The sequence below is a fragment of the Ochotona curzoniae genome, unplaced genomic scaffold, assembly GCF_017591425.1.
Source record: "Ochotona curzoniae isolate NIBS_2020 unplaced genomic scaffold, NIBS_Ocur_1.0 scaffold_4763, whole genome shotgun sequence".
Taxonomy (NCBI): domain Eukaryota; kingdom Metazoa; phylum Chordata; class Mammalia; order Lagomorpha; family Ochotonidae; genus Ochotona; species Ochotona curzoniae.
The window spans coordinates 4,267,146-4,289,701 of record NW_024467123.1 but is presented as its reverse complement, the minus strand read 5'-3'; the positions used below and the strand labels follow the sequence as shown (position 1 = coordinate 4,289,701).

The window sequence follows — 22,556 nt, the reverse complement described above, 5'->3', positions numbered from 1 at the left end:
TTTATTTCTTTGGTTTGAAATGTCCAATAGTCCACTTTGTGGCTTGTATTTTGTATGTCCATGTTTAGTAAGACTGCCAAACTACTTTCCTGAGTGGGCTGTACCATTTAAAGTTCTAATCCGAAATGTATGTTTAAGTTGTAAGGATTGTCTTTTGCACCACTAATCATGTGTAATAGTATTCAATATTTACCTTACCTTATCTAGGTTTAGTTGTTTTTTTAAGGTTTATTTATTTTTATTGGGAAGGGAGAACCACAGACAGAAGGAGAGACAGAAAGATCCTCCATCCACTGGTTCACTCCCCAAGTGGCTGCAATGGCCGAAGCTGAGCCAATCTAAAGCCAAGAGCCTCCCCCAGGTCTCCCACGCGGGTGCAGGGTCCCACGGCCTTGGGCCATCCTCCACTGCTTTCCCAGGCCACAGGCAGGGAGCTGGGTGGGAAATGGAGCAGCCGGGACAGGAACCGGTGACCAGCTGAGATCCTGGAGAGTGCAAGGCAAGAACTTCAACCACTAGGCTACTGCGCCAGGACCCTAGATTTGGGTTTATGGATACAGATGAAACTCTTATAGTAGAAATAGACATTCTTGTCATGTTCTCAATACATCCAAGAAAGTGATAAACTGCTAGGTCACAAAGAACATGTCAGTAAATTTGATAAAACATAAATATAGGGCCTGGCGCGGTAGCCTAGCAGCTAAAGTCCTCACCTTGAATGTGCCAGGATCCCACGTAGGTGCCGATTCTAATCCCAGTGGTCCCACTTCCCATCCAGCTCCCTCCTTGTGTCCTGGGAAAGCAGTTGACAACGGCCCAAAGCCTTGATACCCTGCACCGGTATGGGAGACCTGGAGGAGGATCCTGTCTCCTGGCTTTGGATTGGCACAGCTCTGGCTGTTGTGGTCATTTGGGGAGTGAATCTTCAGACGGAAGATCTTCCTCACTGTCTCTCCTCCTCTTTGTCTGACTTTCCAATAAAAATAAATAAATCTGGCCCAGCGGCGCGGTGACCTAGCAGCTAAGGTCCTTGCCTCGAACACACCGGGATCCCATATGGTTGCTGGTTCTAGTCCCGGCAGCTCCACTTCCCTTCCAGCTCCCTGCCTGTGGCCTGGGAAAGCAGTGGAGGACGGCCCAAAGCTTTAGGACCCTGTACCCGTGTGGGAGACCCGGAAGAGGCTCCTGGATCCTGGCTTCGGATCAGCATAGCATCGGCCGTTGCGCTCACTTGGGGAGTGAATCATCGGATGGAAGATCTTCCTCTCTGTCTCTCCTCCTCTCTGTATATACATCTGACTTTCCAATAAATAAATAAATCTAAAAAAAAATTAAAAATATAAATAAATCTTTAAAAAAAAAAGAGGAGGAGAGCACAGCTCCTGGCTTCTGCAGTCAGTGTGTGTGTGTGTGTGTTTTCCCCCAAAATCTTGTTTTTGACACGATCAATCACATATGCAAACATACATCTCTTCAGACAAATTAACAGCATACATGCAAAACTCATCAGTCTGTTTCTTTACAATGACTGTATTTTATTGCACATATTACCAATATAATATATATGTATATGCATATAATATATGTGTAAATATATATGTGTATGTTGTAAGTATACCTGATTTTTAAAAATGAGAAGAAATGGAGAAGGAAAGGAGAAAAAGGCCTTTAAATAACATAAGGACTGAGGAATTAATTCACAAGTCTTCTAACCAAGAGAAGCTGGTGTAGCACCTGCTCAAATGCCAGATGAGAGTTGGAGATAAAAATCTCTGAGAGATCCGGGGAGGGGGTTCACTGTGGGCTACTGAGGTGGTGGTTCTGTGTGGCGTCTGGGTGGGGAGCAAGGAGGCTGGCAGCCCTGCACCCAGCTGAACGTGGTGGGCATGAGGCGCCGAGAAGGGAAGGAGGACGGGGTGTAGGGAGAGACGCAGTTGGCAGTCTGTGGAGTCTGGCGGGTGTGAGGTGCTGGGGCCTTGGGCAGGCGTCCTGGTGTCTGACGTGCAGGAGACAGGATCCCATCAGACTGCAGGGACCTTAGGGAGGGACTGGGGGAGTTAAGACAATAGGGGAGTTTTCAGCTGGGTTAATTGGAGGAGAAATAAGATTATTAACCCAAGAGAGAAGAAGTTAGGGGACACAGCAAGTTTATTTAGAGAATAGTGATTGCTTCCAGTGATTAGGAGTATCAAGCTTTGTTTTCACATCTAAATTGATTCAAGAGCAAGCTACCTGTTTTATAGAGACGGAGTCAGGTTTTGTATATAATCAACACGTATAACATAAAATACAGCTCTAAGAAAATACTGTATGTTGTCAGGAAAATATAATGGTGCTATCCTTTGTCCGTGTGTGTGTGTGTGTTTCTTCCTTAGATTCCAGTGTTGTTAGTGATGTTGTACTTAGAGACTTACTGGCATATGTGTCTACAAAACATCCCTATCTCAGAGACCTACCTCACAGACGGCCTCAGAGGGTGAACTGCATAGAGTCCGTAGAATTGGAGCAGCTCCAGTCTGATACGCTGGTCCATGCAGTGGTGAGAGTTGTGGATGTCACAGTACTTACAGGTAAGCACTTGACGACCTCCTTCCTTTCAGGTTTCAGGGATACTGACTGTGGACGCACTCCTTTCCTTGGCGTTATTCCCTGAACAAGATAGTGTAACAACCCTGTACGCAGCATGTACTCTCCATTGAATTTTCTGGGCAATTTAGAGAAGACTGAAGTGTGTGGAAGGAAGTGCATAGGTTTACCCAAATCCTCCACTGTTCTCACCCGTGGATTTTGGCATCCGTGGGGGGTGCAGATGCTGAAGGGTGATTGTCACATCAGGTCAGATTCTCTTCTCCCTTCCCAGAGGCTTCCTACAGTTACAGAGGACAGACGCAAAGGAAGGTTGTGTTAACAGTGGAACAGACCCCGGGTCAACAGTACGTGCTGGTGTTGTGGGGTCCTGGGGCAGCGTGGTACCCTCAGCTTCAAAGGAAAAAAGGTAAACACACCAAAAACAGCCTATTTATGTTTGGTCAATGATTAATGCTTATGTTCCTGGGGTGAAGAGATAGTAAGAGGTGAGACAACAGTTGGAGTCCAAGTGACCATGATTGAGTCTTCTGCCACTTTTCTGTCATTTTATGCCTTCTGTAACAATTCGGTTGTCTAAAACCTGTTTTATAATTAATGGTGTCAGAGTAAAGGCTTCTGTTTATTCACATGTCTACCACTTTACCTTTTCAGTTAAAATTTGGTCTCCTTCAAATAGTGCTTTTTGAAAATCTAGCTCTGGGAAAATTCCCGATTTTTTTTTTCAGGCATAGCACTCTCAAAAAATGAGTTGCTCTCTGATCAAGTATTAGCAGAGTACATCAACTTTCAAATCACAGTTACTCACAGTTGCTGCTCAAAAATTACAATGTTTCAGGGTTTTGTGGTTTTGTTCCAAAGTTTAAAAACTTCATTTTGTCTCACCTCTAGGTTTTTTTTTTTTAAGATTTAATTTTATTTTGTTGAAGGGCATAGTTGCAGAGAGATAGTCCACCTGCTGGTTCACTCCCCATGTGGTCACAATGGCTGGGCATGGGCCTTTCCGAAGCCATGAGCCTAGAGCTTCTTCTAGGTTTCCCACATGGACACAGGAACCCAAAGACTTGAGCCATCCTTTCCCAGGCCATAATCATGGGGCTGAATGAGAAGTGGAGCCACCAGGACTCGAACCTGCACCTATACATGATGCTGGTACCATAGGCAGAGGCTTAGCCTACTAGGCCCTGGCATTGGCCCCTCAAATTGTTTTAAAAGTACTCACTGTTAGCCACCCATCGCAAATTAGTATTTAAAATATGACCCATGGTTATATTTTAAAACTAAATGATTTGTGGTATAATGAATTAAATTTAGTTGACATTCTAGTAAAAGATTATGATGTCTCATTTTTTATATTGTGATATCCTCTTTTAACAGTGAAGGATAGTTTGGTTAGTGGATTTACGTCATTTTACCTGCGAAATTAAAGATTGATTCATGGCATGGCCCATCACATTTTACCTGAAGACATTAATGTCTCTTCCCAAACTCCTACGGACCCAGTAGTCATGCAGGGTAGGGTCTGTCACATTGTTTCCCTTAATCATTAATAGCTTGTAACTTAGGATTCATGAGAAGTCTGACTTCTGACTTTTAAGTTGGGATTAAACAGCGGCAGGTATTTGTTCAGTTAGGAAATCTGGCAAACATGTATTGATGGTAAGCAGCCATGATCATTGACCTGCGTGTCACGGCCAGGGGCACGAGTCTGGAGCATGCTGAACAGAAGTGTGGGTCAGAGGGCGCTGGGGCTGCGGGCAGGCGGGCCACGTGCTGCTCACTGCGGACATCTAAGGTTCTCAGTTACGTGGTTAGTAAAAGAGACGTCACAATCTTTTAATGATTCTGGTGTGCTTACTATTGGAAACTTACTGATGCACGTATTAAGGTGTGATTTTTTTGGTTCATCTATTTATTTATTTTTAGCCAGCATTTAAAAATTATGGTTTCCAATTCAGTTCCCAAAGATAATACCTTTTTAGGGGGGAATTTAAATTTCTAAAGATCATTTACAAAAGTGTTTATACTTTCAAATAGTATGGTTAGTAATAATAATAATAAAGTTAAATTTAAAAATGGAATCCCAAAGTAGAGAATTAGTATAATTTAAGATTTTGATTTGTTGCTGTAGTTTTAATATAGTACACATATGTGTGTGTTATATGTTGTAATTTTTAAAGATACTTAGAATGACACTTAGTGGCCTAAAAACATATATTTGACACAGTTAGTAAAACTCAGATAAATCCAAAATAGGGGGCCCAGTGTGGTAGACTAGTGGCTAAGGTCCTCGCCTTGCATGGTCCAGGATCCCAAATGGGTGTCTGTTCATGCCCTGGCTGTCCCACTTCCCATCCAGCTCCCTGCTTGTGGCCTGGAAAAGCATTCAAGGACAGCCCAAGGCCTTGGGACCCTGCACCCACGTGGGAGACCCAGAAGAAACTCCTGGCTCTTGGCTTCAGATCAGCTCAACTCGCCATTGTGGCCACTTGTGGAGCGAACCAACAGATGAAAGATCTTTTTCTCAGTAAAATTTTGCCCCTCCAATAAATAAATCTTTATAAAAAAAATCAAAAAATAGGTTGTCCGCAAGAGCATTAATGCTTATTTCATTTTAGAATGTTGAGATTATAGCTGCTTTTATTTATTTACTTAATGTCTGTGATTTCTTATATACATTCTGCAATAAAATAAGAAAGCTACTTTAAAAATAATAATTGGCTATTATGTAGCAACTTGGATTATCTCTGCTGTAGTTCTGTGTAATGATGTGCTGATGATTACCTGATTTGTTTGACAATTTTGCACTGGGAAAAAAACCCAACAGAATCCACTAAAGAGGTGAATTAGTAAAGTGAGTTAGATTTATGGTCTGAAGTAAGTAAGGAACTACAACCAGAGTTGTTGCTATCAGAAAAATTAGTGTTAGAAGACCTCTCCTTGGGCCCAGCACAATGGCTAGGTGGCTGAAACCCTCACCTTGAACTCACCGGGATCCCATATGGGCACTGGTTTGTGTCCTGGCTGCTCCACTTCCCATCCAGCTCCCTGCATGTGGCTTGGGAGCCCTGGGCCAGGCAGGAGCCAGAAGCTTCATCTGAGTCTGCTATGTAGGTGGCAGGGGCCCAAACACTTGGGCCATCTTCCACTGCTTTTCGCAGTCCATTAGCAGGAGCTGGATTGGAAGTGGAGTAGCTAGGACTCAGTGCCCTCAATGGATGCTGGCATCACAGACAGAGGCTTTAACAACAACGCCACATGTTTTCTCTGTTGATACTCAAATTCTTTAGTAACAGAATTTGTGTTTAACTGATATAATCAGACCAGTGTATTTCATCTGGTTTTGAACCTAGACTTTTTCCTTTTTGGTGACTTTTTGTTTTTATCTGTTTTTGTTTAAGATTGTATTTGGGAATTTAAATATCTTTTTGTTCAGCGTAATTGTGTACTAGAAAGCCTGGAACTGCATACCACACCCTGGTCATCCTGTGAGTGCTTCTTTGATGATGATGTAAGGGCGATTACATTCAAAGAAAAATTTCAAAAACGCACACCCTCCTTTTTGAAGCTGTCAGACTTAGCAACTCAGCTACAAGATAAGCATTCAGGTAAGATTTTTATATACTTAAAATGTTGCTAGTTTTAATATATGCAAAGAAGCTTTCATTTGTATAGTTGAATATTAAAATGAAGTGTAAATTCTTGCAAACAGCTGGCCCAGATATTAGCAACTTCTTAGCTTCCTGCCTCTGGTCCTCTGAGGTTAATTTCTAAGTATTAGGGATCAATTAAAATGCTTTTTGGTATATAGTTGCCAGCAGCTCATCCTCTGGTAAGTCTGAAATAGAAAAAGGCTGACCTTCACTGGAGTCGCTGTTGAGATAAACATCTTAGGAAATCAGTTGGCTATCATCTAGACACAGTTGTGAAAATAAACCATGTGACCTTTATTTACTGCTTTGTGAATGTAATGGCATACTTCCCAAACCCTGTGTGGTGAGTGTAGACAGAATTCATCCCTTAGAAGCATACCAGCTGGCTGATCCTCCACCTCCAGGTACCGGGATCCTGTGTTGGCACTGGTTAGTGTTCCGGCTGCTCCACTTTCCATCCAGTTCCCTGCTTGTGGCCTGGAAAAGCAGCGGAGGATGGCCTGGGGCCTTGGGACCCTGCACCCACATGGAAGACCTGGAAAAGGCTTCTGGATTCAGGTCAGCTCAGCTCCAGCTGTTGCGGCCACTTGGGGAGTGAACCAGTGGACAAAAGATGTATGTTACTGCTTCTCTCTGCAAAACTGCCTTTCCAAAAAAAATATATAAATAAACCTTAAAAAAAAAGTATACCAAAGGGAAAATGCCGTTGGTGATGACTTTTTAAAAAGATGTGTTTGTTTATTTGAAAGGCAGAGTTAAGGAGTGAGAAGGTGTGGGGAGTGACAGAGTGAGTAAAAGAGATCTTCTGTTGGTTCACCTGCCGAGTGACAGGCCTGGCCTTGCTTAAACCGGGAGCTAGGTTTTCCACGTTGATAGTAGGGGTCCAGGGATTTGGGCCATCCTCTGCTGCTTTTCCAGGCACATCATTATCAGAGAATGGATTTTTTTTAATTGGAAAGTCAGCTTTACAGAGAGACAGATCTTCTGTCCATTGGTTCACTGCCCAAGTGGCCACAGTGACCAGAGCTGAGCTGATCTGAAGCCAGGAGCTTCTTCTGGACCATCCTCTACTGCTTTCCCAGACCACAAGCAGGGAGCTGGAAGGGAAGTGGAGCAGCAGGCATACGAACTGGTACCCATATGGAACCCTAATGTGTGCAAGGCAAGGACTTTAGCTTCTAGGCTACCTCACTAGGCCCTAAAGTAATTTTTCTTGAGTGAAGTAAAAAAAAGTACACTTGGGTCCAGCATGATAGTATATCACCTAAAGTCCTCACCTAACACCCTGGGAGCCCATATGGGCACCGGTTCTAATCCTGGCAGCCCCACTTCCCATCCAGCTCCCTGCTTGTGGCCTGGGAAAGCAATTGAGGGCGGCCCAAAGCCTTGGGACCCTGCACCCACCTGGGGGAACTGGAGGAAGTTCCTGGCTCCTGGCTTTGGATCAGCTCAGCTCCAGTCCTTGCATTCATTTGGGGAATGAACCATTAGACGGAAAATTTTCCTCTCTCTCTCTCCTCCTCTCTGTATATCTGACTTTGAAATAAAAATAAATCTTTTTTAATAAATTCACTTAGTGTTCAAAATGCCATAGACTTTTGAATGAAGAGAGAAAGCGGCAGTTAGCAAAATCACTTGATGAATATACGATTTTAGTAGGAAGCAGGTTTCACTGGGGCTTTATAATGAGACAGACAGAAAAAGATGCTGATTCCGAGTTGAAACGACAGCAGATGTCATTTGCAGCTTGGAATGCTGTCCAGGTGTCTGTGCTCCGCACATCAGCGAGCTTGGTAGTTAGCAGCCTTCAAGAAATGGAATCATTTCTTCAAGCCTGTTGACTTAGCCACAAAACTGTGGTGCCGTTTCAGTTATAATATTATGTTGTTATCCTTTTTAATACCTGTGGAGTCTGTAGTGGTACTGTTATTACCTGATACTGGCACTTTGTGTCTTCTTTCTTTCTTTCTTTTTTTCTGATTAATGTAGTTGGTTTTATCAGTTTCATTGATCTTATCAAATAACTGCCATTTGGTTTTACTGTTTTTTCTCTATTTTTATCTTTCCTACTGTATTGATTTTTGCTGTGATCTTTATCATTTCCTCCTGCTTACTTGGAATTCACTTTTAAAAAAATTTTTAAGTATTTGTTACTTTTTTAAATTTGAAAGACAAGAGAGGTACACGGAGATCCTCCATTGGCTGGTTCACTCCCCAGATAGCTGCAGCAATCAAAGCTGAGCCAATACCAAGGCGGGAGCCGGGAACTTCCTCCAGGTCTCCCATGTAGGTGCAGTGGCCTGAGGACCTGAGGCATCCTGTGCAGCTTGCCTAGGCCACAGGCAAGGGGCTGAATCTGAAGTAGAGCAGCTGGCACACACACCAGAGGCGGTACGGCATGCTGGTGCCGCAGGCAGATGATACGCCGCAGTGCCAGCCCCGACCTTTTCTCATTACCTATGAAACCTAGAAATTGAGGTCATCGATATGGGTGCTTTCTCATTGTCTGCTCCTGATGGGCAGTTCTGCCCTTGGCTGCTAGACAATACTCAGCTGCACTCTGCAGAGTCCTGGCTGGCTGCATCTCCCAGCTGCCCTGTGCCCTCTGCTGAGAACTCCCCGCCACGTCAGCCTTCTAAACTCCACACTTGTCTCTATCTGAGCGTAGAGGAACTGCCGGCTCCGGCTGGAGTCTGCTTCCCAGTCAGTAGTGTAGGCAGAAACTGGTCTGTGAGCCGCGGCCATCACAGGGCTTACGGCTCTCATCTCCCGTCGCCTGGGATCACTCTCCTGCCGTCCATTGTTCAATGTCTCCTGAATTGTTGAGTCATGCATTTGATAGGCTTCTTATGTTGTTCACGAGTATGAACTGTGTCAATTGCTACACTGCTGACGCCAGATTTCTTTCCCACACCAACAACCAGTTACCCAATTTCCCAGACTCCAGCTGGGTGTCCCACAGTTCAGTGTACTTCTGAGAACACACACCCAAAGGTGGTGTCTGACTTGTCAGGTTGAAGAGTTTGAGTGGCCAGATGTCCACATTTTTGTCTGACTTCTCCACAGAATTGGGAGTTGCCACAGTCTCCTTTGGGCGGTGACCGTTTGCTGGAATGGTGCACCGGACTGAGCAGCGCGTGCTGTGCCCTTTCCCATTGCTCCTCCCCTCAGCCCACAGCTGTGCTCACCACCCCAGCCGCTCTGCAGACCCTGCCACCTAGGGTTTTATCAGGATTCCAGGAAGCAGGCATGGTTGAGACACTGGCCAGTGGTACTTAACTCAGTCTCCAGCCCCTTGTCCCAGGAGGAAGGGAGGAGGCGATGCAAGTTCAAACCCTCTAATCCTCCTGTGGTTTTCCTGACCCTGCCCCCCCCCTCCAGTTACCAGTCATCTCACTTTTATCAAAGGGTCTTAAGAATTTTGTGCCAGAAATCAGGAATAGAGATCAAAAATTTTTTATTATATCTGAGGATGTAAGCAAGAGGCCAGTCTCTTCTTCCTCAGTCAAGTGCCAGATGATAATGTTACTGTTTTCCAGACACCTGCTGGAATAGCCAGATCATATAGTTCAGCTAGTGAGCCCAGCTTAGATTTAAACATAAAATAACCGCATGGCTGGCACCCGAGTAGGAGGCTGCAGTACTGATGAATAATGGTGCCAAGCGCATGGCCCCTCTGGCTTGGGGATGAAGCTGGGGGTGCTTTCAGAAATCATGGGCTGCTTGCTTACCAGCAGCCGGAGGGATGCTAAGACAGGCTCTGCCTCCTTGTAGAGAGCTAAGGCTTTGGGCCGTCCTCAACTGCTTTCCCAGGCCACAAGCAGGGAGCTAGATGGGAAGTGGGGCCACCGGAATTAGAACTGGCACCCATATGGGATCCCGGCGCATGCAAAGTGAGGACTTTAGCCACTGTGCTACTGCGCTGAGCCCCCATTTGCTTCTCTTAAAGAGGCATGTACATTTACACAGTACTGGAACAATGATAACCATCTTCCAAACTGATGGAATTCCTTCCTTGATGGTGTTGCTGTAATGCAGCGTTTCTGTGGTGGGTCATTACACAGCTGCTGCCCGCTCCTGCTAACCTGGGGTGCAGGGCATGGCTGGAAGAGGTGATGAGCCGTCTTGGGCACTGGAAGGAGAGGTGAGAGCAGCAGAGCCTCCATTGTACTCTGAGACCAGCAGGATGAGGTGTTGCCCTGGAACGCTCTAGTGCCCACAGGACAAGAAGCACATCTGAAGGCTGAGAGAGATTTGAAGTTAAAAATGGAGAGGAAGGGAGAGTGATGTTCAGATAAGCTCCTGTAGACCAGTCTTTCATTGACGGAGACTGATTAGGAAAGCTTGTCTGGCACATCCCAGATAGTGTCTGTTTAATGGGTGGGGAGCCATTGACAGAGGTTCTGCTGAGTCATCAATGAAGCTTTTTAGGAAACCAGGAGTCTCAGAGCTGCTTAACGTACACGAGAGCATCAGTGGTAGCAGGCAGGAAAATAGGAATAAAAAGCGGCTTTCACACAGTGTAACCTATTGGTTTGGGGCCCGAATTTAGTGTGTTCCTTTGTGTCTGCCTTGTCTAGGAGTGAGCCTGATAAAAGCCCGGGTTTTAGAGCTGGTGTTTCCTGGCGCAGCAGCTGAGACAGTCACCCTGAATGCGCTCACGTCCCTGCACAGGGTCTTCTCTTGTCTTCCCCAGCTCACATACACCGGCTGTGCCAAGTGCGCCTTGGCACTAGAGAGAGATGAGAACAGGATCTACAAGCAGTGTTTTACCTGCTTGCCGTGCACGACGAAGAAGGTGTACTACAGGTAAGGCAGTGACGCACGCTCATGTGATGGTATAGGACGAGAAATGACTAGCAAGTTTAGTAGGTCAACCCTTATTTTCTTACAACAGCAAAGTGGAGCTATTCTGAGAGAAAAAAACTATACTTCCTGAGTAACAAATAACGATTTAGGAAAGCAAAAAAAAAAAAAATTAAAGCAGGAACTGAGGAAGATTTTACTCTTTTCTTTTCTTTCTTTTTTTTTTTTTAAGATGTGTTCACTTTTATTGGGAAGGTATATTTGCAGAGGGGAGAACCAGAGAGGTCTTCCATCTGCTGGTTCCCTCCCCAGCTGGCTACAGTGGCTGGAGTCGAGCTGATCATAAAACAGGAGCCAGGAGTTTCTTCTGGGTCTCCCACATAGGTACAGATCCTCAAGGCTTTTGGGCCATGCTCTACTGCTTTCCCAGCCATAATAAGCAAGGAGCTAGATGGGAAGTTGAAAAGCAGGGACATGAATCAGCACCCATATAGGATCTCGGTGCTTGCAAGGGGAGGATTAACCAACTGAGCTATCACGCTGGGCTGACTTTACTGTTTTCAAACTGTTAGACACACTAAAAAAATTTTTTACTTGGCTTAAATCTTGAAGTGAGATTTAAATGGTTCATAAATAACTCATTTACCCACTTACCATATGATCAGAATTCAAAGGTTAAAGATGTAGGTGTTGGCTCTGTATAGCCAGTCAAGCCTCTGCCTGTGGCTCTGGCATCCCTATGTACGCTGATTCAAGTCCTGGTAAAAGCAGCAAGGGATGGCTCAAGTCCTTGCGCCCTTGCACCCACTTGAGACCTGAGAGAAGCTCCAGGCCCCTGGTTTTAGACAGGTCCATTTCCTGTTATTGTGGACATTTGGGGAGTGAACCTGCCTGTTGTCTCTATATAAATATGCCTCTCCAATAAAAATAATCTTAAAAAAGATTAGAGATGTTACATGATCTTACCTGGGTTGTGGAAGACAATTAGATGTTTGAACATAATGTACTGCAGTTTTCTTACCTTTATCATAGAGAATAAAGACAGAAAAATCAGTATTCAATAAAATTGCTAACAAATTCAGTGAAAAACTCATTATTTCTCAGATATCAAATATTCACAGTTGTGGATAATTTATTTTTACCTAGTAGATTACATGCTTTATTTACGAAGTAGCACAATGTTTTCTAAATACTGTGGTGTAAAAGCCGAATGCACATATATTCATTACATCATTGTGATGTATTTCAAGAATAAGAATAGAGTCTTAACTCATGGGCCTTATTTCTCTTTATATATATTTATGTTACAAGTGCATGAATTAATTTTCCTAGTGCTTTGAAAGTTTGCGTTTATGGAAAAGAAATTTGAACTAAGATGCATGATATATAGCATAGTAATAAAAATGGAGTCCTCATCAAGTGCTCACACCCCTCAGAAGTGTGATAAGCGACTTCCATGTTGTACATGTTCCCGCTCAGTCATTCAGCTCATACTACTTCTTTCCTGCCACTGACACTGCTTCCAGGAAGGCAGCGGTTTTAATGACTCCTCGTCCATCGCTACTTCTTTAACTTCTCTAATTTACTCCAAGTTACATTCAACACCTATTTGACTAGTTCTTCCTTTTTTGTTCTAAGTTTATTTTTATTTATTTGAAAGACAGAGAGAGTGCATCTGCTGATCTGCTACCCAAATGTCTGCACCACCTGGGGCTGAGACAGGCTGGTCTGGAGCCAGGAACTCCATTGGTCTCCCGTGTTTAGGGAGACCTAAGTGCTTGCACCATCATCTGCTGCCTTCCAGCGTTCATGTTAACAGGAAATTGAGTTGAAAGCAGAGGAAGGAGGACCAGCATGTGGAGTAGGGGGTAAAGCTACCACCTGAGACTCTGGCTTTCCATACGGGCGCTGATTCAAGTCCCAGCTGCTCAGCTTCTGATCCAGCTCCCTGCTAATATGCCTGGGAAAGCAGCAGAGGAGGGTCAAGTGAATGAGTGGGAGATCCAGAGGAAGCTCCAGCCTCCTGGCTTTGGTCTAGCCCAAGCCCCAGCAACTGGAGCCATTTGGAAAGTGACCCAATGGAAGGAAGATCTCTTTCTCTCTCTCTCTTTCTCCTTCTAACTCTGCTTTTCAAATGAGTAAAATAAATCTTTTTTTTTTAATGCAAGTTCAACCAGTTGTCCCAAAATGACTTTTTGAAAAGTCTACCCTTTCTCAATTGAACCATCTTGGCACCCCATTAAAAGTGTATTTTCTGGGGCCCGACGGCATGGCCTAGCAGCTTAGTCCTCGCCTTGAATGCACTGGGATCCTATATGGGCGCTGGTTCTAATTCCAACAGCTCTACTTCCCATCCAGCTCCCTGCTTGTGGCCTGGGAAAGCAGTCGAGGACAGCCCAAAGCCTTGGGACCCTGCACCCATGTGGGAGACCTGAAGGAAGTTCCTGGCTCCTGGCTCCTGTCTCCGGATCAGCACAGCTCCAGCCGTTGTGCTCTCTTGGGGAGTGAATCATCAGACACGGAAGATCTTCCTCTCTGTCTCTCCTCCTCTCTGTACATCTGACTTTGTAATAAAAAATAAATAAATCTTTTTTTAAAAAAAAAATAGTGTATTTTCTGGGCTCGGCACGATAGCCTAGTGGCTAAAGTCCTCGCCTTGCACACCCCGGAATCCTATATCGGTGCTGGTTCATGTCCTGACTGTTCCACTTCCTATCCAGCTCCCTGTTTGTGGCCTGGGAAAGCAGTCAAGGACGGCCCAAAGCCTTGGGACCCTGCACCCGCATGGGAGACCCAGAAGAGGCCCTGGGCTCCCAGCTTCATATTGGCTCTGCTCTGGCCATTGTAGCCAACTGGGGAGGGAATCAGCAGATGCAAGATCTTCCTCTCTGTCTCTCCTCTCTGTATATCTGACTTATTAGTAAAGAAAAAAAAATCTTTTAAAAAAGCATCTTTTTTTTTTATTTTGCACTAAAAACTGAAGTTCCTGGAGTGAAGGAGCTGGACTGGTCACTAGTACATCCACAGAACCTAGCAGATCCATGGGGCATCATAGGTGTTTGTGGTTGTTAAAGTTGTGGATGGATACAGGAAGAAAGCTTGGAGGGAAGGACCCAGAACCATAGCAGAGTGACAGGGGCAAGTCAGGGAGCCAACTGTAGCTCTGTGGGCGAAGCGCCCCTGCTGTCACTCGATGTCTTAGTTCTGTTCTCCACTGTCTGACAGGCCAGCCTTGATGACCGTGGCTGACGGAAACTATAAGATTCATGTCCATGTTGGCTCGGAGCTGATGGAGAAGATTCTGCTCAACATCTCCCCAGACTGCCTTGACCGAGTAATAGGTACTGAGCATGGCACTGCCAAGGGCTTGGCCGGGCTGGGGCCGGGGCTGCCTTGACTGAGTGATGGGTACTGAGCATGGCACTGCCAAGGGCTTGCTTGGGGCAGGGTGGGGTCGGGCCAGGCTGCCTTGAGTGAGTGATGGGTACTGAGCATCACAGCACTGAGAGCTTCTTAGGGCAGCACCCTTAGTTCAGGAGTGGAGGCGGCATCCTGGAGCTGCTGTAAATGAAAGCAGCTTCTGTCTAGATTTTTTAATTCACAGGAGGATAGTGTAACTAGTACATGAACTAAGGGAAGCTCCCAAGTGTACGTTCGACTTTCAGTGGGTCAGCAGAAACACCAGGACCTAGCTTTTGTACTGGCAGAGTAAACGGTCATGTGACTTCATGTGTGTGAACATAGCCTGTTGTCAGAGGATTTGTTAGATCGTAGCTCATCCTGCCAGAGATAGTGAGTGGCTAAGAACAAAATGAAGATACTCTACTTGTTCTTAAAAAACTTGTACTTTTTGTTTGAAAGGCAAAGTTAGAGAAAAGAGACAGAGAATCTTCTGCCCACCAGTTCACTCCTCAGATAGCCACAGTGACCGGGGCTGTGCCAGGCTGGTTCCCTGTCCCTGTGTGGCAGGCAGAGGCTTAACCTAACATACCACAGCCCCAACCCCAACAGCGTGTTGTTTTAGGAAGCTGGTAGCTGTGCTGTGACAGGAGCCGTTTTCTGTCTGAACAGCGTATCACCTGCACCTGCTTTTCTTGTGCAGCTGTCAATGTACGTGACTGTCAGTAAGTGGGAAATGGAAATAGAGATCTGGGAAAGAACTTGGAAGTGTGGTTGAGACACAAGGAGCCGGGAAGCAGTGTGTGTGTGTGTGTGTGTGTGTGTGTCCAGCCGCATGTTGAGTGCTTGTCTGTGTCTTCACCTTCCTCAGTACCCTCGTCCGAGGTCACCTATGGGATGGTCGCCGCAGACCTGCTGCACTCCCTGCTGGCTGCCAGCGCGGAGCCTTGCGTGTTGAAGATTCAGAGCCTTTTCGTGTTAGATGAAAACAGCTTCCCGCTGCAACAGGACTTCTCCCTGCTGGACTTCCACCCCGGCAGCATGGTGCCTGGCACCTCGGCCCTTTCTGACGCCTCGAGAAGACACGGCGGCCCTTCAAGGAGGGCGCGCTGAGATGACCTGTCTCCTGAAGCAAATGAATTGACTGGGTTTTTAACTTTTAAACAAATATATTTTAAAAACAGGATTGTGTTAAATAAAACTATTTTTCTATGAAAATTTCATGAAGTTTAAAATATATGTTTTAAGAAATATATATTTTATTTTTATTTGAAGGACAGAATTACAAAGAGAGATCTTTCGTCCACTGGTTCACTCCCCCAAATGATCCCAGTGGCCGGAGCTGAACCTATTCAAAGCCAGGAGAGAGAAGCTTCTTCTGGATCCCTCACACAGGTGCAGGCTCCCAAGGCCTTGGGCTATTCTTTACTGCTTTCCCAGGCCACAAGCAGGGAGCTGGATGGGAAGAGGGGCCACTAGGACTCGAACTGGGACCCATAGAGGACACTGACACCATAGGGAGAGGCGTACTTAGCCTGCTGTGCCATAGCACCAGCCCCGGCCCCTTCCTTTCCTTTGAGCAGTGATCCAGCAGCGGAGGAGTCAGGGAGCAGACCCGTAGGAGGCCAAGGCCCACACACTTGTTCACTGTTTATCCGTTACATTCCAGGCACTACCCCAAAGATGAGCATCCACACACGGGCCAGACGTGTGCTCAGAAATCACTTCCCTGCTGTGTTCATGCACCCTCGGTGCTTTCCCTCACTCATGTTTTGGAGTTGTATGTTGTGTTTTTTGTTTGTTTTAATTTAAGGCAAAGTGTTAGGGGGAAAGAGAGTCTTTGGTCTGTTCATTCTTCATATATTGTGAATTCTACGTGAAATGATTTTTTTAAGATTTATTTATTCCTACCTGAAAGGCAGATTTTTATAAAGATTATTTTATTGGAAAGGCAAATATACAGAGAGCAGGAGCTACTGAGAGAAAGATCTTCCATCCACTGGTTCACTCCTCAAGCAGCCACAACAGCTGGAGCTGAGCAGATCTGAATGAAGCCAGCAGTCAAGAGCCTCTTCCGGGTCCTCCAGGTCTCCCATGCGGGTGCAGGGTCCCAAGGCTTTGGGCTGTCCTCGACTGCTTTCCCAGGCCACAAGCAGGGAGCTGGATGGGAAGTGGAGCAGCAGGGATACAAACTGGTACCATATGGGATCCTGCTGTGTGCAAAGCAAGGACTTAAGCTACTAGGCTACCACACCAGGCCCAAAAGGAAAATTTACAGAGAACAGGAAAGACAGAAAGATCTTCCAGACAGAAAGATCTCTCCAAGTGGCCACAACTGCTAGAGCTAAACCAATCTGAAGCCAGGAGCGAGGAACTTCCTCGGATCTCCTACACAGGTACCAAGAGTTTGGGCTGTCCTTGACTGCTTTTCCAGGCCACAGGCAGGGAGCTAGACAGGAGGTGGAGCAGCCGGGACATGAAGCAGCCCCAGCATGGGATCCCTGCATGTGCAGGAGGAGGATCAGCCAATTGAGCCATCTTACTGGGCCTGAAATGATTTTCTTGATTATAGCTGAACATAATAACGGATTTGTTTGTAAAAGCCTATGTTTAAAAGTACACGAGACCAGCATTTCCTTCCTTAAAATACATTGAAAATAAATGACATAATGTCATATTTCAACTCATAAATTAGTTCATGTCTCACATTTGAGTGCCTTCCTGAGATTCCCAGCAAGCATCTTGCAGTTGTTTTCATTCTGCCAAGGAGAGAAGCTTGTAGAAAATAGGGTCACAGGGCTGGGTCTAAACCCTTGGGTTGTAAGTTTGGTTGGGTTGAAGCATGTTCAGTGTGAACAGATTAGTAATATTGCCTGAAAATAACTTAATTCATCAAGTAAGGCTGAGCAGCTGTGTGGCATGGGTGGCTGGGGGTACCCATGCCGGCACAGGATTCCTGCTGGGGATCCTAGCTCCCCATGCAACATTGCTAGGTTGGGGGGGAGGGGCCAAGCCCAAGGTTCAAGAATTTCCTCTGTCCACAGCAACCATGCTAAGGACGGATCTCAGACAGCGCTGGATAAGGGACATTCATGGATAAGGCCACTGTACATGTAGGCAAGGAATGAATCCTGAGAGACACCCACCAACAGGTGTACCATTAGCTGTGGCAGCCTATCCTGGCACGACCTGCACTCCATCCTGGTTTTTGCACCTGCCAGTGGGCTATGGTTTGCTCTGCCCCACCTGGTCTGCTCTCTTCCAAAACCAACTCACGCACTTGCCAGTGGATGGAGCTACCTTGCCCAGCCTGCCCAACACCCAGGCCTAAACCACATGCTCATCAGTGGGAGCTATGCCCCACCAGGGGAGTTTCCCAGGTTCCCCCACTCAGGCCATTCCCAGACCTAGATCTCACGTATGCCAGCAGGTGCTTGGCCCTTACCCAACATGATCTGTCCTGGGCTTTGTATGAGCTGGTGTGGCCCAGCCCACCCCACACTCTGATTTAGGGTTCTCATGCAGGTGCTGCAGTCTGGACCTGCCCTGCATACTCCCAGCCCTAGTACCAGTGAGCATCGGTGAGTTCCATGGTCACGGCTAGCTCAGCCCATTGCCATCCCAGTAGGACTTGTATTTCCATAAGGCTGGGCCCACATATCCCACACAGAATCCACTCCTGAACCTGGTTTTCTTGCGTGCTGGTTGGTGTCATGGTCCAGTCTAATGTGACCCATCCCCTGAATGACATTCACTGTCAGGTACTGGGATCCAGCCCTGCCATACAGGTCCCCAGCCATAGCTTGCATGTGCGCTGGTGTATAGTGGTCAGCCATGTTCCATGCTAACAAGCCCAACCCAGGACTCCCATGTGGGCTGGTGCATCGCTCTGACCCAAAAATATCTTCAGGTCTCTCCCCTCCAAGCCACCAGGTTTCAGTCCTCTCACTTGCAGGTACAGTGGCCCTGTTGCTTTGTGTCCTTCAGGATCCATTCCTCAACTGCATGTACAGTGGTCTTATCCATGGATGTCCCTAGACAGTAATTCCATACCCTTGAGACCCCAGAGCTTGCCACAGGAGGCCAACAGGTGGAGCCTGGTACCAGTTGGCACTCTGGCAGCCCACAAGCCCAGGACCCTCCCCCTGCCTAGTAGCATTGCACGGGGAGCTAGGATCCCCAGCAGGAAGTCTGGGCCGGTACAGGTACTCCCAGCCACAGCCATGTGGTTGGAGGACAAAGACATCCACGCCACTGCTTGAACACAGAATTTTTAAACTTGGCTTCCCTAGGAATGAACCTCGAGAGTTCTGTGCAGAAGCACACGGGTGTGGAAATGTGTACATACACAAGGACATTTTGCTGTGTAGACCTGACAGGGAAGAAAGGTCAACCAAGGCCTTCATTGATGAGTTTCTTCCCAGGGCCTGGTGACAACGGGGTTGGTGCAAAGGTTTGCTGAGGTTTCCTAAAGGGGTAGAGAAACAACTGCTCCATCTAGTGTCGACAGAGATAGGGATTCAAAAACATGCTAGGTTTCTCACATTGGTTTCTCTCCTGGGTGATAAAATTCAAGTCAAAATAGCATACTGGGGCCCGGCGGAGTGGCCTAGTGGCTAAAGTCCTCACCTTGAACACACCGGGATCCCATATGGGTGCCGGTTCTAATCCCGACAGCTCCACTTCCCATCCAGCTCCCTGCTTGTGGCCTGGGAAAGCAGTCGAGGACAGCCCAAAGCCTTGGGACCCTGTACCCATGTGGGAGACCCAGAAGACGTTCCTGGATCCTGGCTTCAGATCGGCTGTTGCGCTCACTTGGGGAGTGAATCATCGGACAGAAGATCTTCCTCTCTGTCTCTCCTCCTCTCTGTATACCTGACTTTCCAATAAATAATAAATCTTTAAAAAAATTAGCATCCTATCAGCTCTTCTCTTTCAACTGTGGCCAGAATTTTAATATACAGTTTGCCCAGGCAATGTGAGCCCTCCAAGGGAATTCATTCTCTCTCTCCCTCTCTTTCTCTATTGGAAACTGTTACAGAGAAGGAGAGATATATCATATGCTGCTGGTTTACTCTCCAAGAGGCTGCAGCAGCTGAAGCTGAGCCAATTTGAAGCCAGGAGCGTCTTCCGGGTCTCCCATGTGGATGCAAAAGTCCAAAGACCTCCTCTGCTCTTCCAGGCCGCAGGTAGAGAGCTGGGTGGGAAGCTGACCAGTGGGGGGTGGTAGAGGCACAGTGAGAGGTCATGGCTGCAACTTGGGACCGGATATGAAGCCCTGATCACAGTGCAATGCCCTACCTGGCCAGCCTGGCCCCACCCTCAGCCCTCAGCCCTCAGCCCATTCTGATAGGTTCCCCAGACACACCACACAATGCCCCCACCATATTCCATCCAGCATCCATTCACCCACTTCCTGGAAGTTCATCAGTCAGCAAACCCTACCACAGGCAGCTAGCACAGGCCCCTGTATGATGGCAGAGCCAGCGTGTTGAAAGAGCCAGGCTAAGGGACTGTCACTGCCTGTGTTTCTGGTTGTCTGTTCAAATGTGCTGGGCAGGTGGCTTCTTCCTACCCTTGGGACAATATCCAGGGCAAGTACTGTGGGGTTTCGGTTGCTGTTAGGTGACAGTTTGTCCCAGTGACTCCTGTTTACAAACATGGCTCTTCCCAGCACTTAAAATGTCATGTGCAGTCTCTGGTGCCTCACCTCCTGGCTCCGGTCAGCTTGGAGCGTCCCCTTCTCCCCCAGCCCCCGCCCGTGCCTGCAGCAGTGGGTCCGTGGCATCAGGGCTTCCTCTCCTGCTCCCTCCAGCTCCAGCAGCCCAGTAGGGTCTGGGACAGTGCCAGGCGGGTGCCCAGCTGCTCCCCTGTGGATCTCTGTTGCTGTCCCCAAAGGCCCACGTGGCTGCTTTGACTACTGTCCCAGTTCCTGGGTCAGGCAAGCCTGTTTTGTCCTACATCTTGGCTCAGCAGGCAAGGATCTTGCTGCTGGGATCTTGGATCTTGATTGCAGCTTTCTGGAAGTGAGAGCTCCCCAGGCAGTCTGTGAACAAGGCCCCAGGGTAGTTCTGCTGGATTTAGGGACTTGGGTGAGAAAACCATTGTCTCCTCTCATCACTACAACAGCAGGATGCCTGAGACTCCCCCATGAATTCCAGTAAAGAATGTAACATCCCTGGCAAATGGCTGTGCAACAAAAGCCTTGTCCTCATGGTGGCCTTGTCCTCAGCAGTAGCCTTCAGACCCTATAGCCAGGGACTCCTCCCTCGAGGCCACACTTGAATAGCTCAGCAGGACCTGCATCTCTGGGGAATTGTTTACATATCCACAAAAGGCCCAAGGATTAGAGATGGACCATTTTTTTTTTTAAAGGCAGATTTACAGAGTGAAGGAAAGACAGAATTTCTGTCCTGCCAATTCACTCCCTAAATGGCTGCAATGGCCAGGGTTGAAGGAACCTGGAACTTCTTTCAGGTCTCCCACTTGGGTGCAGGGGCCCAAGGACTTGGACCATCTTCTGCTGCTTTCCCAGGCCATTAGCAGGGACCTGAATCAGAAGTGGAGCATCTAGGACTCGAAGTGGCATCTGTATGGGATGCCAGCACCACAAGCAGAGGTTTAGCATGCTATGGATGAAATTGAATCTGATCAAGTGTCTGATGGGCCTTTGGAAAGTGCTTAGATTGGGATTCTAGGGGGAGACCCGACAGAGGACGTCTGTGAGTCTCTGCCCCTCTGCCTCCTGGCTGGCCATGAGGTCCTTGGTCCCTGCACAGCTCCACCACAGTTAGCCTTGAACCACACCAAATGTAAGACTAACAAACCCATTCAGTCCCTTGGAGAGGGCAGTGAGGGGCCAGGGCATGACACGAAGGAGATGACAGTGGTGTCCAGGACCCACGGGGCAAGGCGGGGTAAGTCAGCACAGCAGTTGGTGAGGATCCCGTTAGGGCGGTGCCTGGGGTTAGACTGCACAGGCATGAGCGCTCAGGCTCTCTTCCTTGCCATGAAAATGCTTCCTTGCCAAATAAATCAATAAATCTTAAAAAAATAAAAGGAAAACTGAAAATTGTCTTACACAATTTAAACACTGCTTATGATTTCAAGGAAACGGCTTTTTTGTTGTTAAAATATTTATTTTCAGGCCCAGCACAATAGCCTAGAGGTTAAAGTCCTCACCTTGTGAACATGCCAGGATCCCATATGGGCGCCGGTTCTAATCACGGCAGCCCTCCTTCCCATCCAGCTCCCTGCTTGTGGCCTGGGAAAGCAGCCGAGGACAGCCCAAAGCCTTGGGACCCTGCACCCATGTGGGAGACCTGGAAGAGGCTTCAGGCTCCTGGCTTTGGATCAGCACAGCTCCGGCCATCGTGACTACTTGAAGAATGAACCATCAGATGGAGATCTTCCTCTCTCTCTCCTCCTCCTCTCTGTATATCTGCCTTTCCAATAAAAATTTTAAAAGAATTAAAAAAAAGAATTTGGTAGCACTTACCTTGAGTTTTTGGTACCCTGTACTTCAGGTACATCTGAAAAATTTTATTTTCACCAATCTATCATAAACAAGTCAGTAGAAGTTCCATTCTGCCACAGATGCATCATGGGAGAGCCCTGTGCCACATCGTGCCATCATCTGGTGACTGAACGGTATACCAGCTCCTATGCCAGCCAGAGCACACATTGCACTTGTCTGATTACTGCTTCTGAGTCCAGATGAAGAAACTCCTTTATCCCCAAATTTGGCCCAAAACAGTTGGTTCAGGCGTTCTGGGGTCTGCACCCCTCTTAAAACCCAGGTAGACCATGAGAGAAACAGTTCCGCAGTGGATGGTAAAGTGGCCGCGTTTGAAGAGCTGCTGCAGCCGCTGCTTGGCCCCTTGGCTCAGCTTCCCCATGACGATGGCAAGGCGGTGTGAAGCAAAAGGCTTTAAAAAAAAAATCGTAAAGAGGAGAGACGGAAAGATCTTCACTCCCCAAGCGGCCGCAAAGGCCGGAGCTGAGCCAGTCTGAATCCAGGAGTTTCTTCTAGGTCTCCCATATGTGTGCAGGGTCCCAAGGCTTTGGCCCATGCTCAACTACTTCCCAGGCCAAAAGCAGGGAGCTGGATGG

The 22,556-nt window shown here is 47.1% G+C and overlaps 2 protein-coding genes across 4 annotated transcripts in view; one reads left to right on the top strand and one right to left on the bottom strand.

The window, feature by feature from the left end:
• Positions 1–15,653, top strand: part of SHLD2 (shieldin complex subunit 2) — a 60,896-nt gene extending 45,243 nt beyond the window's left edge. For all 3 annotated transcript variants that reach the window (XM_040970475.1, XM_040970472.1, XM_040970474.1), the window contains exons 4-9: positions 2,376–2,570; positions 2,861–2,995; positions 5,988–6,194; positions 10,820–11,048; positions 14,271–14,386; positions 15,316–15,653. In XM_040970475.1, the coding sequence (XP_040826409.1) occupies positions 2,376–2,570; positions 2,861–2,995; positions 5,988–6,194; positions 10,820–11,048; positions 14,271–14,386; positions 15,316–15,557 (1,124 nt within the window). In that variant the 3' untranslated portion in view covers positions 15,558–15,653. The remainder of the gene's footprint in view (positions 1–2,375; positions 2,571–2,860; positions 2,996–5,987; positions 6,195–10,819; positions 11,049–14,270; positions 14,387–15,315) is intronic.
• A 6,505-nt stretch (positions 15,654–22,158) lies between these two features.
• LOC121149866 (mitochondrial import receptor subunit TOM7 homolog) lies at positions 22,159–22,342 on the bottom strand. The gene has a single exon (XM_040970511.1). It carries the CDS (start codon positions 22,340–22,342, stop codon positions 22,175–22,177), a length of 168 nt encoding a protein of 55 aa, XP_040826445.1. The 3' UTR covers positions 22,159–22,174.
• Between the last annotated feature and the right edge of the window lie 214 nt (positions 22,343–22,556).